The sequence below is a fragment of the Papio anubis genome, chromosome 2 (assembly GCF_008728515.1).
Source record: "Papio anubis isolate 15944 chromosome 2, Panubis1.0, whole genome shotgun sequence".
Lineage (NCBI taxonomy): Eukaryota > Metazoa > Chordata > Mammalia > Primates > Cercopithecidae > Papio > Papio anubis.
This window is the reverse complement of record NC_044977.1, coordinates 64,603,143-64,615,776: the sequence shown is the minus strand read 5'-3', so window position 1 is coordinate 64,615,776 and position 12,634 is coordinate 64,603,143. Positions and strand designations below refer to the sequence as shown.

Below are 12,634 nucleotides of genomic sequence, written 5' to 3'. Positions count from 1 at the left end.
TTATTATTGTTCCTAAGTCTACTGTTTCTTTGGGAAAGTCTGCTGAACTTAGCCAGTCTTGACTGATACTGACCAGCTGGTTCTAGCATCTGTGTTCAGCTGACAGTTTATGTAGGGTAGTCTCATCTAGGATGGCTGCCATTTTACATTTAGTGGCGGTCTGTCTGTTAGCCAGGATGAGTGTCTTTTTTTTTTTTTTTTTTTTTTTTTTTGAGACGGAGTCTTGCTCTATGGCCCAGGCTGGAGTGCAGTGGTGCAGTGGTGCAGTGGCACGATCTCGGCTCACTGCAAGCTCCGCCTCATGGTTCACGCCATTCTCCTGCCTCAACCTCCCCTGTAGCTGGGACTACAGGTGCCCACCATCACGCCCAGCTAATTTTTTTTTATTTTTAGTAGAGACGGGGTTTCACCGTGTTAGCCAGGGTGATCTCGATCTCCTGACCTCGTGATCCACCTGCCTTGGCCTCCCAAAGTGCTGGGATTACAGGAGCGAGCCACCGCGCCCGCCCGGCAAGCAAAGTGTCTTTTATCTTCCAACAGGGTAGCCCAGGCTTCTTTTTAAAATAGCTGAGCAGAGTTTTCAGAGAGACAGAAAGAGGAAAAAGGTGCAAGGCCTTGTGAGGCCTAGACCAGAACTGATTCTAGGGTCAAAAGCCTGCCAGATTCAGGAAGAGAGGAAATAGCTTCTTGGGAGGAGCTATAAAGTCTTGTTACAGAGTGTGTGACCACAAAGAGGGGAAGAGAATCAAAGAAGTTTTTGCAATCAATCTACTGCGCTCTCGCACTTTTGGGGAGAATATTTTGTATCAATCAATATAATTTCACCACTATATACTTTAGAGAATACGCCTTTATTTTGTAAGTTGTTATGATTTTGTAACTCTAGTAGAATCCACAGAAGTTAACCATGCTCCTTGAATCAGAATATTAGTAGGCAGGACTATATCCTCATTGCCACTATCAACACAATGATCATCACTATCACTAGTATTAGCAAATTTTATTTATTTTTCTCTGCTAATGATATAGTACCTCACTTAAATCTCATAAGTGTGCTATACAGCAGCAACTATCACCCCAGTTTGTACAGATGAGTGAGAAGGTTGGGTAAACTGCCCAAAGTTATCTAGTAATGGTGACTTTGAACCCAGGTTATACTAATTTTCCCATGGTCTTATCACTAGACATCACTTTGTCATGTGACCAGTCAGGTGGCCACAGTAGCTTTGCACTTACTTGGGAGGCCAAGTAGAATGGACAAGGACTTAGCCATCTCTCTTTTCCATTTCTCAAGGAAGAATATGAATTTAAATTAAGGCAGCAAGTTTTTTCTAGATTTGCCACCATGGAGCACTTTTAAAAACATCAGAGGGATCTATGTAGTCACTTTATAATACTCATGATGTATATGTTAGAGGTTTTGTTTTGAAGAGGTAAAGAACTTTATTTCCTTTTTGTTGTGTTGAAACTTGCCCTAGGAGGTATGCACACTTGTCCATGTTAAACTAATGTTTTGAAATCAGTGTATTCTTAATTCTTATCCCACTAGTCATACTGGAGAACCCGAGGGAGTCAGGAAGTTTCCATTGCATTGAAGTGACTGCACTGTCTGGGGTAAATACCTGGGGTTCATTGTCTCATGACAAGAAAATGTAGAACACGGACACACATGAGGAGTTTAGGGGCAGAGGTTTAATAGGCAAAAGAAAGAGAAAGAAAGAGAAAGGAAAACAGCTCTCTCTCTAGTGAGAGAGAGGGACTTCCCAGAAGAAAAGGCTGGCCTGCTGCGGATGCACCGTATTTTATAGGCAGGCTTGAGGAGGTGGTGTCTGATTTATGTAGGGCCCACAGATGGGTTCGATCAGGTGTGACGTTTACATAGTGTGCAGAAAAGGCTGGCCACCTTACCCCAAGTACCCTAATCATATTAGGTGACTGGGCTTTCCAGTTGACCGGTGCCATCTTGTCTGCTCCTTACTGTACATGTGGCTGGCAAAGGGAAGAGAAGATGGAACCGCCATTTTTGAGCATGATTAGCAAAACTGCCAGGGTCTATGTCTGCAGTTCTATTTTGGAGCCTGCTCTTTGTTAGAAAATGATTTGGGGGTTGCTTTTGAAGGGGTGGCCTGCCTCTCCACACCTGTGGGCGTTTCTCGTTAGGTGGAACGAGAGACTTGAGAAAAGAAATGAGACACAGAGACAAAGTATAGAGAAAGAAAAAGTGGGCCCAGGGGACCGGCGCTCAGCTTACAGAGGACCCACGCCAGCATGCCGGCACCGGTCTCTCAGTTCCCTTAGTATTTATTGATAATTATCTTTACCATCTTAAAGATAAGAGAGTGGCTGGACAATAGGATCATTGTAGGGAGGAAATCAACAGTAAGGCATATGAACAAAAATCTCTGTGACATGAATAAGTTTAAAGGAAAATGCTGTGCCTTGAGATGCATATGCAAACATCTCCATAAACCTTTTAGCAGCATTGTTTCAGCCTATCACATGGGGAGAAACCTTGGACAATACCTAGCTTTCCTAGGCAGAGGTCCCTGCGACCTTTGGCCGTGTACGTGTCCCTGGGTAGTTGAAATTAAGAGAATGGTGATGACTTTTAACCAGCAAGCTGCCTTCAGGCACTTGTTTAACAAAGACACATCCTGCACAGCCCAAAATCCATTAAACCTTGAGTCACCACAGCACATGTCTCTTGCAAGGACAAGGTTGGGGGTAGGGTCACAGATTAACAGCATCTCAAATACAGAACAAAATGGAGTCTCTTATGTCTACTTCTTTCTATACAGACATAGTAACAGGCTGATCTCATTCTTTTCCCCACAGCTTTTCATTGAAAAGGATAACCTTACCTAGGTGGACTCTGGTATCCTCGCTATCTGCCTAAGTAATTTCTTCTTAACTCCTATATCAGTATGATGTGACATTGAGAGAGCTGTTAGGCTGATGCAAAAGTTATTGTGGCTTTCGATGGCAAAAACCACAATAACTTTTGCATCAAGCTAAATTTTTCCTTTGAAGTGGTTGGCAGGGATGATTTATTTTTCCTAAGGAAGAGCTAAGATCGTAGGAATATTTAACCCAGTTTACCTAGATTCATAAAAATTAATAGATTCCTTTGTGGATCTGAGTTGATATCATTAATATAAGCTATCAGACATCAGCTTCATGTGACTTAACTTCAAACATATTTTAGTAAGAGTATAACTGGAATGTTTGTAACACAAAGAAATGATAAATGCTTCAGGTGATGGATACTCTAATTACCCTGATGTAATTATTCCACATTGTATGACTGTATCAAAAGATCTCATGTACCCTATAAATACTATGTACTCATAGAAAGTAAAAACTTAAAAAAAATTAGTTCTTGTCTTAGTGCCAGCTCCATCCTGAGTTTCAACAATTGCTATTATATTTGAGGCCTGGCATAAGGCATTAAATGCCATTGTTTCAAGAAAGATAAATGGGAATATAATTTTATTGCTATCTTACTGTTGCAAAATGGCATTCCTAAGCAACGTACCCTTTGTGAATTCTGACAATGAAATTAAGACTGACTTTCCGTTTTCAATCTGAAAGCTATTTTGGAGCTTTCATCATCAGCTAATGGAATCTTACTTGAAGGGGGTCACATTTAAATTTCTAATAATTTTTATGTTAGAGCCTGCGAACATACAAATTTCAGGTAAATTGAAGCTAATTCCTGCAGGAGGTAAGATCATATTTAGAATTAGTCATTATTCATATTCTGAAAAGTGATGATGTCATTATGGGAGAGAATTTCTTGAGTTAAGACCATGCACTTAAAACTATTAAAATTCAAAAAACTGGATCACCATTACTGAATAATTAGTATCTGTAAGCTACTTTACTACAACAATTAGAGACCATTGAACTTACTGCCCTAAATCAGGAGATTAATGGAAACTGACAGTGTTCTCATTTATTTGGCTATCTGGTTATTCTTGTTCCCTATTTCAGAGGTGAGATGATATAAAATATTAATCTGGAAATATGATCTCCTAGTAGCATAATACTTTGGAAAGTCTTGCTCCTTACAAATAAAGGGTAACTCACAAAACACATACATAAGATGCTCTTAAAGCCATCAGCACTGAATATTAATGGAACCAAATATTAAATAATAACTAGATTGCAAGTAAAGATTGATATATAATAAACAATGACTTTAGATGACTATTATCAAACTGTTTCCAAAAAAAAAAGCCAGGAAAAGGAAAATTCAAAGGGCAGGGCATTGATATTTTCCTCAACATTTTTGTATTAGTAATAGCTACATGGTTTGATGTCTCCCAACTTTGCACAAATATCTAGGGCTCACTTTTTGTAGTTAAGGCAATATTTTGCTTTTTATAATGAAAGCATTTTCCATGTTTTATTTTGTTGATTAGGATAACTCATTTCATCAGAAAAGTAGCGTCAATTAACATAGTGACACATTTGAAAATATGTGTTAAATTTACCAGTAGAAGTTAAATTACAAGCATAAGTTATTTTGTCATTAGAAAATATTCTGAAGCATACAAGAGTCATTTTTCCCAATATCCATTTTACAAACAGGTCAACTGAGGTCAGGCAGAGTAGAGTAATGCCATTACTCTAATTCAGGGCAAAGATTCACAAGTGTTTTGGAGGGTGAGGGTAGTATTTTCTTTTATGATTAATATAATTTTGTTCTCAAAGTAAAACATAAACAATATTGCTGTTCCATAAGACTCCTAAAACTATAAAACAACAGCGATTAGTTACTATTTTAAATTTTACCAATCTGTACATATATTCAAAAGATACAGGTCCATAATCTCTTAAGATGCAATTTAAGGTAAAATAATAAAGCCGAAATACTTAGAATTTAATATAAGTTTAATGGCTTTAGTATCTCTGTATTAGTTAGTTTTTTCGCCAGTTCTAAGTGAACATATAGAGTAATTGATTTTTAGAAAACAAAAGAAAATTACATACCTGAAAGACTAATTATCATATTTTGGCGCAAACTGTTGTATTATTACCTTCAATAATACATGATAGACAATATACAAACAATGTTTAGACATCTGTTATCACAATGTTTCAGAAAAAAATGAAATCATAACAGAAAGTAAAAAAAAAATTGAAACCTTAATTCTTATTCTCTTTCTGTAAACTTTGGAATGAATAAATAACCTGTTTAAATAGAAGCAACTTATGCCTTTGTCTTCTGCTGGAACCAAACTCACATTTGTAAATTTCAGTTAAAAAGGCTGGTTATTCATTTGTTCTTTATTTTTTTCTTTCCTCGATCTTGCTGGAACTATCTATCTTCTATTAGTGTGAAAACTTTGAAGAAGAAAAGCTATTTCACCAGAAAAATCAATGATGTGTATTTGTGATCCTTAGTAATGACTCAAATGGGAATAGATATCTAATACAAAGAACTGAGTAAAAGAGAACCACCTTTTAAATAAAATTGACTAAATGAAGTTATTCTCTTAGCCATTAACACTCGTCAGTCATATACACCATGGAATACTACACAGCCATATAAAGAACAAAACTATGTCCTTGCAGCAACATGGATGCACCTGGAGATCATTATTCTAAGCAAAGTAACACAGGACTAGAAAACCAAATACTGCATGTTCTCATTTAGAAGTGGAAGCTAAACACTGAATACATATGGACATAAAGATGGAAATAATAGACACTGCAGACTACTAGACGGGGGAGGGTGAGAAGGAGTAAGGATTGAAACACTACCTATCAGGTGCTATGCTCATTACCTGAGTGATGGAATCATGTATACACCAAGACTCAGTGGCACTCAATTTACCTATGTAACAAATCTGCAAAGATACCTCCAGAATCTAAAATAAAACTTGAGAATGGAAAAGAAAAACCACTCATGTGTGTAATATGATACCTTCCAAGTAAAACTTCCTCTGATTTACAAATGTGATTTATTGGAATAGTTTGTGGTTTACAATAGAGTGTATATTCACTGTCCTTTATTTTACATAGAAAGAGGAAAAACTAATTTCATTCATGTAGAGTTATGAGAGAACAATTTCATAAAGAGGAAATATACTGCCAACCCAAAAAAGAAGCAAATATATTTAATTTGTTATGTTGAAATTTTAGAGTTTATGAACTAACATGTTATTCTGTTTGGTTTTTCAGTTTCCAGGTTAACTAAGGTCTCAGCTTTAAACCAAAAGTAAGAAGAGACATTAAGATTTTCATTCTTTCTGGGTTATCTCCTTCCTGAAGAGCAATGGAGCCATGTTTAAATGGAAGGAGATTAATCATATCTCTAATTTTCTTCCTGTTAAAATTCTCAACAGCAATTGAAATACCACCCTCAGGTAAAGTTACAGCATTCAGTGCCTATTAATGGAATTTCGTATTTGCATTTTGATTTTTAAGTAGAATACTTATGGATTGAGGATGTGACTTTTCTCCATATTTCTATATATTCTTTAGCAATCTGTCAAGAGAATTCATATTTATCTTTTTCATTTTGTGGGTGGCTGATATACGACTGCTGTAATTATTTTGCAACCCAGGCTTTTAGTTCCTTATGCAAACTTAGAACATAATGAGAATAATAACCTATAGATAAGTTAGTATTTTTCCATATGTCTAGGATTATCTGCAATATTACCAACAATTTCACTTTTATATACTTAGGTTACTTAATCAAGATCCAGAAATTACTGGCATTCAACCAATTACGTCAAAAAGGAATTGGATAAACTTTGTATTCTTTTTCAAAATGATTATATTTAAGAATGAAAACAATGAATTAGCAAAATAATAAGCCATTTTACAAGTAAAAGTGTAAGATGATATTAACTCTCAAAACCTACAGCATTATATAGTGTGCATTCATATTAAGAGGTTAGACAGTAGTTTGATGGAAATATATAAATATATATTCTAACACATGTTGGTAAAATGGATGCAGATTTTTAACCATTATAAACCAGTTTGAACAAGTCATGGTAATTAATAGTTAAAAAAAATACATCAGCATCAGCAGGACATGGTGATACATGCCTGTAATCCCAGCTATTTAGGAGTCTGAGGCATGAGGATTGCCTGAGCCCAGGAGTTCGAGACTATAGTGTGCAATGATCACACCAGTGAATAGACATTGGAGGCTAACCTGGACAATATAGTGAGACTTTGTCACACACACACAAAAAAAAGCTAAAAAAATCTGCAAACAGAACGTATGTAATAGTATATCAAGTCTGTTGCAAGTTTTTCTTATATTACAGGCGTATGGGATCTAAAAGGTCCATGAGAGGTTATTAATACATTTTTATCCATATAGTTCAGGAATAATCTCTATTGTCTCTTTTGTGTATATTTTGGAGAGTTATTATATTAGAGGTATGGAGTGTTTATTAGAATCTTAGTATTGCAGGTGATATTTGTGGATCCTCTAAATTCTAGAGAAATAGCCTTGGGCTCATAAAATTTAATAAATGTTAGAAAAGTGTTGAGACTTAACTAAAACGTTGCTTTTGAAGTACTCAGACAGGCTGAATGTGAATAGAGTAGGAAACAACTCTCTGACTATACATAATATAATGTATTTAAAAACTATTCTAAAGGCCACCTTAAATTACTTGATACAGCTATTTTATATTATATACTTCGGAATGTACTGCAATTGTAGTTCCATCCCCCCAGGTAGAAACCCCTTCTCTATTATTTTTAACAGATAAGTAAGCTCTGTTTTGACATTTCCATTTCTTAAGAAATTCCACTTATCTGACCTACAAATATATAGACTTAAAGTCTGCTTTACATTTGACTGAAATCCTTCAGCCTCCTCAATATATTAGATTTCATCACTGACCAGCCTTTTTGTAGAAATGCTGGTCGGGAGACTAAAGTACCTTCATCTTTAGTGAATTCTTTTGGTTTGAGTAAGCAGTAGCAGGTTAAGAGCAAGCTTCTTGGTAATGCTGTGGAAAAAGGTTAGTAATTTCACATTGTCTTCCCAATAGCAACAAAGATGCCACTGAGATTCCTGATTCAGATTCCTGACCATAATCTCTGGCATACAAATTTATTCTTCATCATTTCTTACTTTGTCGGTGGTGAAGGATATGAAATTTTGTATTAATTCCTGGCCCACATTTTTATTCTGGTTGTCTCAGTTACTGATGCATTTTCATGCTATAATGTCCTTAGACAACAATTGTTATAAAATATTAATGACATGTTTTCAGAACATCTGAATATTATTCATTTATTTCAGGGCTCTAGAGCACTCACAAGTAAATGCAACTAAGGCAGGTATCCAATTTGAATGTCAAGGAGTCTGGCGTCTCTATAACTGGATTAATTATAGAGGAAAGGATTTATAATGTAGAATATATATTCTTATAAACACCCAAAGGTTATTAGCTCCAATCCCCAAATAATTAGGTATTGCTGAGCCTTTACAACCTTAGGAAATTTAGGAAAGAATAATGTTCTAATAAACATGTTGTTCAGAAGTTATTAGCTGATATCTAAGGGACTGTGGCCATTGTGTATCATCCCTCACCATTTATAAGTGCAATAAAATTTAAATAATATGAATTTGCAATAAGCTCAAGTCTTGCTCTACACAGAAATAGTAGTAATCAGAAACAAAGTAAACGTGAATGAAAATACAGATATTTTGCATGTTGGTTTATGAATATCCAGTAGATAAACACTGAACTTGAACTAATATCCATAAGCTGGTAAAACTCACTTATCAGATTTATTAGGCAAGAGTGAAAATTGAAAAAAAAATAGAATTAATAGAAAAAAATTTAGAATTTGGAAAGGCATTTAGTTTTTATTCTATTCTGGCTGTCAATGCTCAAAATGTGGTTTGCAGAATTATTGGGGCCCCAGAGATACATCCAGATGGTCTATGAGATCAACCTGTTTTTGTAATAAACCTACGATGCCATTTTTTCATTTTCATTGTATTGTCCTTTGCTCTGATGATACAAAAGTAATGGTGGCTGGGCATGGTGGCTCATGCCTGTAATTACAGGGCTTTGGGAGGCTTCAGATTAGGAGTTCAAGACTGGCCTGGTAAATGTAATGAGACCTCATCTCTAAATATATACATATATATATTTTTTTATATTTGTATATATATATTTATTATATATTTATATATTATATATTTATGTATATATATGTGTATATATATATATAAATAGCTGGATGTGGTGGCTCACACGTGTAGTCTTAACTGCTTGGGAGGCTGAGGCAGTAGGATCATTTGAGCCCAGGAGGTTGAAGCTGCAGTGAGCCATGATCATGCCACTACATTCCAGCCTGGCATTGGCATCAAACTTTACTGGTAGTCAGACGATACTTAATGTCCATATACTTAGAGTAAAAAAACTCTCAAAACAAAGCAAAACAAAAACAGTTTTGCTTAAGATTATAATTGTTGAAGCACTTATAAATTATTAATGTTATTAATGAACTACCTTGGAATACATACTTTCTAACATTTTAGTGAACTGGGAAGTAGACAGGTATAAAATAATTATGCTATGTATCAAAGTGTCTATTTTTTGATTGAATGATTGCTTGAGTCTAGCTGGACATCATCTTCACTTTAAAGTTATGACTGACAAATTATGGTTGCTCAGATTGATATAGGTCAGATATTTTCCTGAAAGTGAACCAAGTGAGCCCATTCACTTCAAGGTAAACAACTGACCATATATGTAAGTCACTGATAAAATGTGAGTGTTCAAGAAAACATTAGAATTGTGGAGGACATGTATTGTTCACTGTAAGCTTGAGAGCTTCCCAACATTTGATACTGCTGATTAGATCAGTGGCAATTCTAATAAACTTCAATTTTTGATATTCTGTAATTAAATGCATCAATATTTGGAAGACACAAAACTCAGTGGAAGGGTATTTTTTCCAAATGAAAGCTGCATGATGTTACAAAATCATTTGTAGATTTAAAAAAGTAAAATGGTTTAATGTTACAGAATATGAAAAGTTGATTGATAGGGTTTAGATTCCACATTGCAATGAACGTTTAAAAAACTACCACTTGTTGAGTTTTGGTGTTCTGTCTAAAAAGAATATCTACAATCATCAGAAAAGATTATAACATTTCCCATCATTTTTTAACTACATATCTGTGTAAGGCTGAATTTGCTTTATATCTTTGAGTAAATCAACCCTATTGCAACAGATGGAATGCAGAGGCAGATATAAGAATCCATCCGCCTTCTCAAGAAATTACAGAGATCGCCTGTAGTTCTAGCTACTCAAAAGGCTGTGGTGGGAGGATTACTTGAGCTTGGGATTTCTAGGCTGCAGTGAGCAATGATCCTACCACTGCACTCCAGCCTGGGTGAGGGAGCAAGACCCTGACTCAAAGAATTAAGAAAAAAGAAATTACAGAGATTTGCAATAATGTAAAATAATGCCATTCTTCTCACAACATTTAAAGGTTTTCATAAAATATGTGATTTATTTTAACACAGAATTATTTTAAATAAATTCATAAGTAAACATTTTGAAAGACTTTTTCAGTTTTTATTTCTATTATAGTAAATATTGTTAACTATACCCCACATGAACAAATGCTCTTTGAGATGTCTTGTAATTTATAAGACTGCAAAAGGGTCCTGAGACCAATACATTTGAGAGCAATTTATCTAGGCTATATCCTTAATATCACAAATGAGAAAACAGAGAGTGGTTCAGGGCCTGGTCCAATGTCACAGGTTGTAGGGTCTCATTTGCAACTCTACTGTGGAATAGTACTTATTTAAGTTAGGCTCTGTGCCTGTCTCCAAATTGCTTTTCTCATACTTTATTTGCCGAAGTCAGGTCACTGCTGCTGAACAGTTTGCATTTGCTTATGAATCAACCCTGTCCTTTTATCAGAGATTCTAAGAACTGTACTAAAACTGGATGTCTCCTTTCGAAAAATATTGAGTGCTCATCAGCAGTAGATCTTTACACACATCATGCTCTATGTTTTATTTCAAAGCTTAATCCAAGTTGTATTTCCAGCATTAGTAAATGTATTTTATAGTTGCAATTCTCAGAAATGTAATCTCGTTGCTGTACTAGGTGAGAGGCAAAATCACTTCCTACTTTTTTTTTTTTACTTTTATGAAAGAGTCTCACTGTCACCCAGGCTCAAGTGCAGTGTCTTGATCACACCTCACAACAGCTTCAGCCTCCTGGGCTTGACATTAATGCAGCTAATTTTTACATTTTTTTGTAGGGAAGAGAGTCTCCCTATGTTACCCAGGTTGTTCTTGAACTCCTGGGCTTAAGCGACCCTTCCACCTCAGCCCCTCAAAGTGTTGGGATTACAGGTGTGAGGCACCAAGTGTGGTCCACTCCCTACTTTTTAAAACTGTGTTTGTTTGGTAGATTACTTATCAAACACTAACACAGTTTGTCACAAGATGAGAGGATATTTGAATATAAAGAATCTATTAATGCTATTATGCATTAGTTATTATTTTATAATAATGGTTATTAGTAAGTTAAATTTTCTAAGGAAATGGAGCAAAACTCAAGCTCCCAATAGATAAGTGAGAAAAAGTTATAAAATAAAAACTTATAAATGAGGAATAACAAGCACTAAACAAGCCTATGAAGGAACATTTATTAACCAAAAAAAGAAAAAAAAGAAAAAAGAAAATTAAAATAAAGAGAATAGGAAGTTTATATTTTCCTTTGTAATAAATGCTAAACTATTTTATCATTTTGAAATGCTAGCATTCACTGGTGGGAAAAATATAGAGAACCACTGTATTTTTGTTATTTGTGTATATATTCTGTGGTGAAATGATATTTACAATTTACCCAGAATAATTACCATTTGTGTCCATGCCTGGAAATTTATCATAAATCAGTAATTCAATAAAGGAAAAATCTATTTACTCAAAATGCCTATTTAAATACTTTACCAGGAAAGAAAAAAATGGATAATAATCTAATAACCAGTAATAGAATTATTAAAAAATACAGCATATCAATGGGAAGAAATAATGTAAAAGCAGTACATTAATTCTAATGTGTTTATAGAAGCATGGAAGACTACAAACAGAACTTTTAAAGTGACTGAACCAAGTAAAAATCCATATGCATGCTAACATAGATTGAATGCCAATAATTTTAATAATATATATTTTAAGTTGTGATGACATAGCAACTTTTCTTCTGCTTTAAAAATTGTTACATTATTCTGGGTTTAAATAAAATAAACATATACTGAAACATGAAATGATGGCAGTGAAGTGTATTCCTTAGAAGTAAGTACATGTTGCAAAGAAAGAGTGAGATTTATTCGATTTTCACTTTTGTACCATCCTTTCACTTATCAGTATACAAAGGAGGTTTAAATTGTTTTCATTATAAATTAACCTTGCCTAGTGTTTGAATAGTGCATTTTTAAAGTACATATTTTAATATTTAGTTCAACAGGTTCCAACAATCATAAAACAGTCAAAAGTCCAAGTTGCCTTTCCCTTCGATGAGTATTTTCAAATTGAATGTGAAGCTAAAGGAAATCCAGAACCAACGTGAGTATTCTTTCAAACTAAGTGATTCTTTAAATGTGCGCTGT

General features: G+C 34.7%; 1 protein-coding gene across 7 annotated transcripts in view; it reads left to right on the top strand.

Moving 5' to 3' along the window:
* Positions 1-12,634, top strand: part of CHL1 (cell adhesion molecule L1 like) — a 209,905-nt gene that overhangs the window by 114,779 nt on the left and 82,492 nt on the right. For all 7 annotated transcript variants that reach the window (XM_003894176.5, XM_003894178.5, XM_009200328.4 and 4 more), the window contains exons 3-4: positions 6,190-6,374; positions 12,485-12,590. In XM_003894176.5, the coding sequence (XP_003894225.2) occupies positions 6,284-6,374; positions 12,485-12,590 (197 nt within the window). In that variant the 5' untranslated portion in view covers positions 6,190-6,283. The remainder of the gene's footprint in view (positions 1-6,189; positions 6,375-12,484; positions 12,591-12,634) is intronic.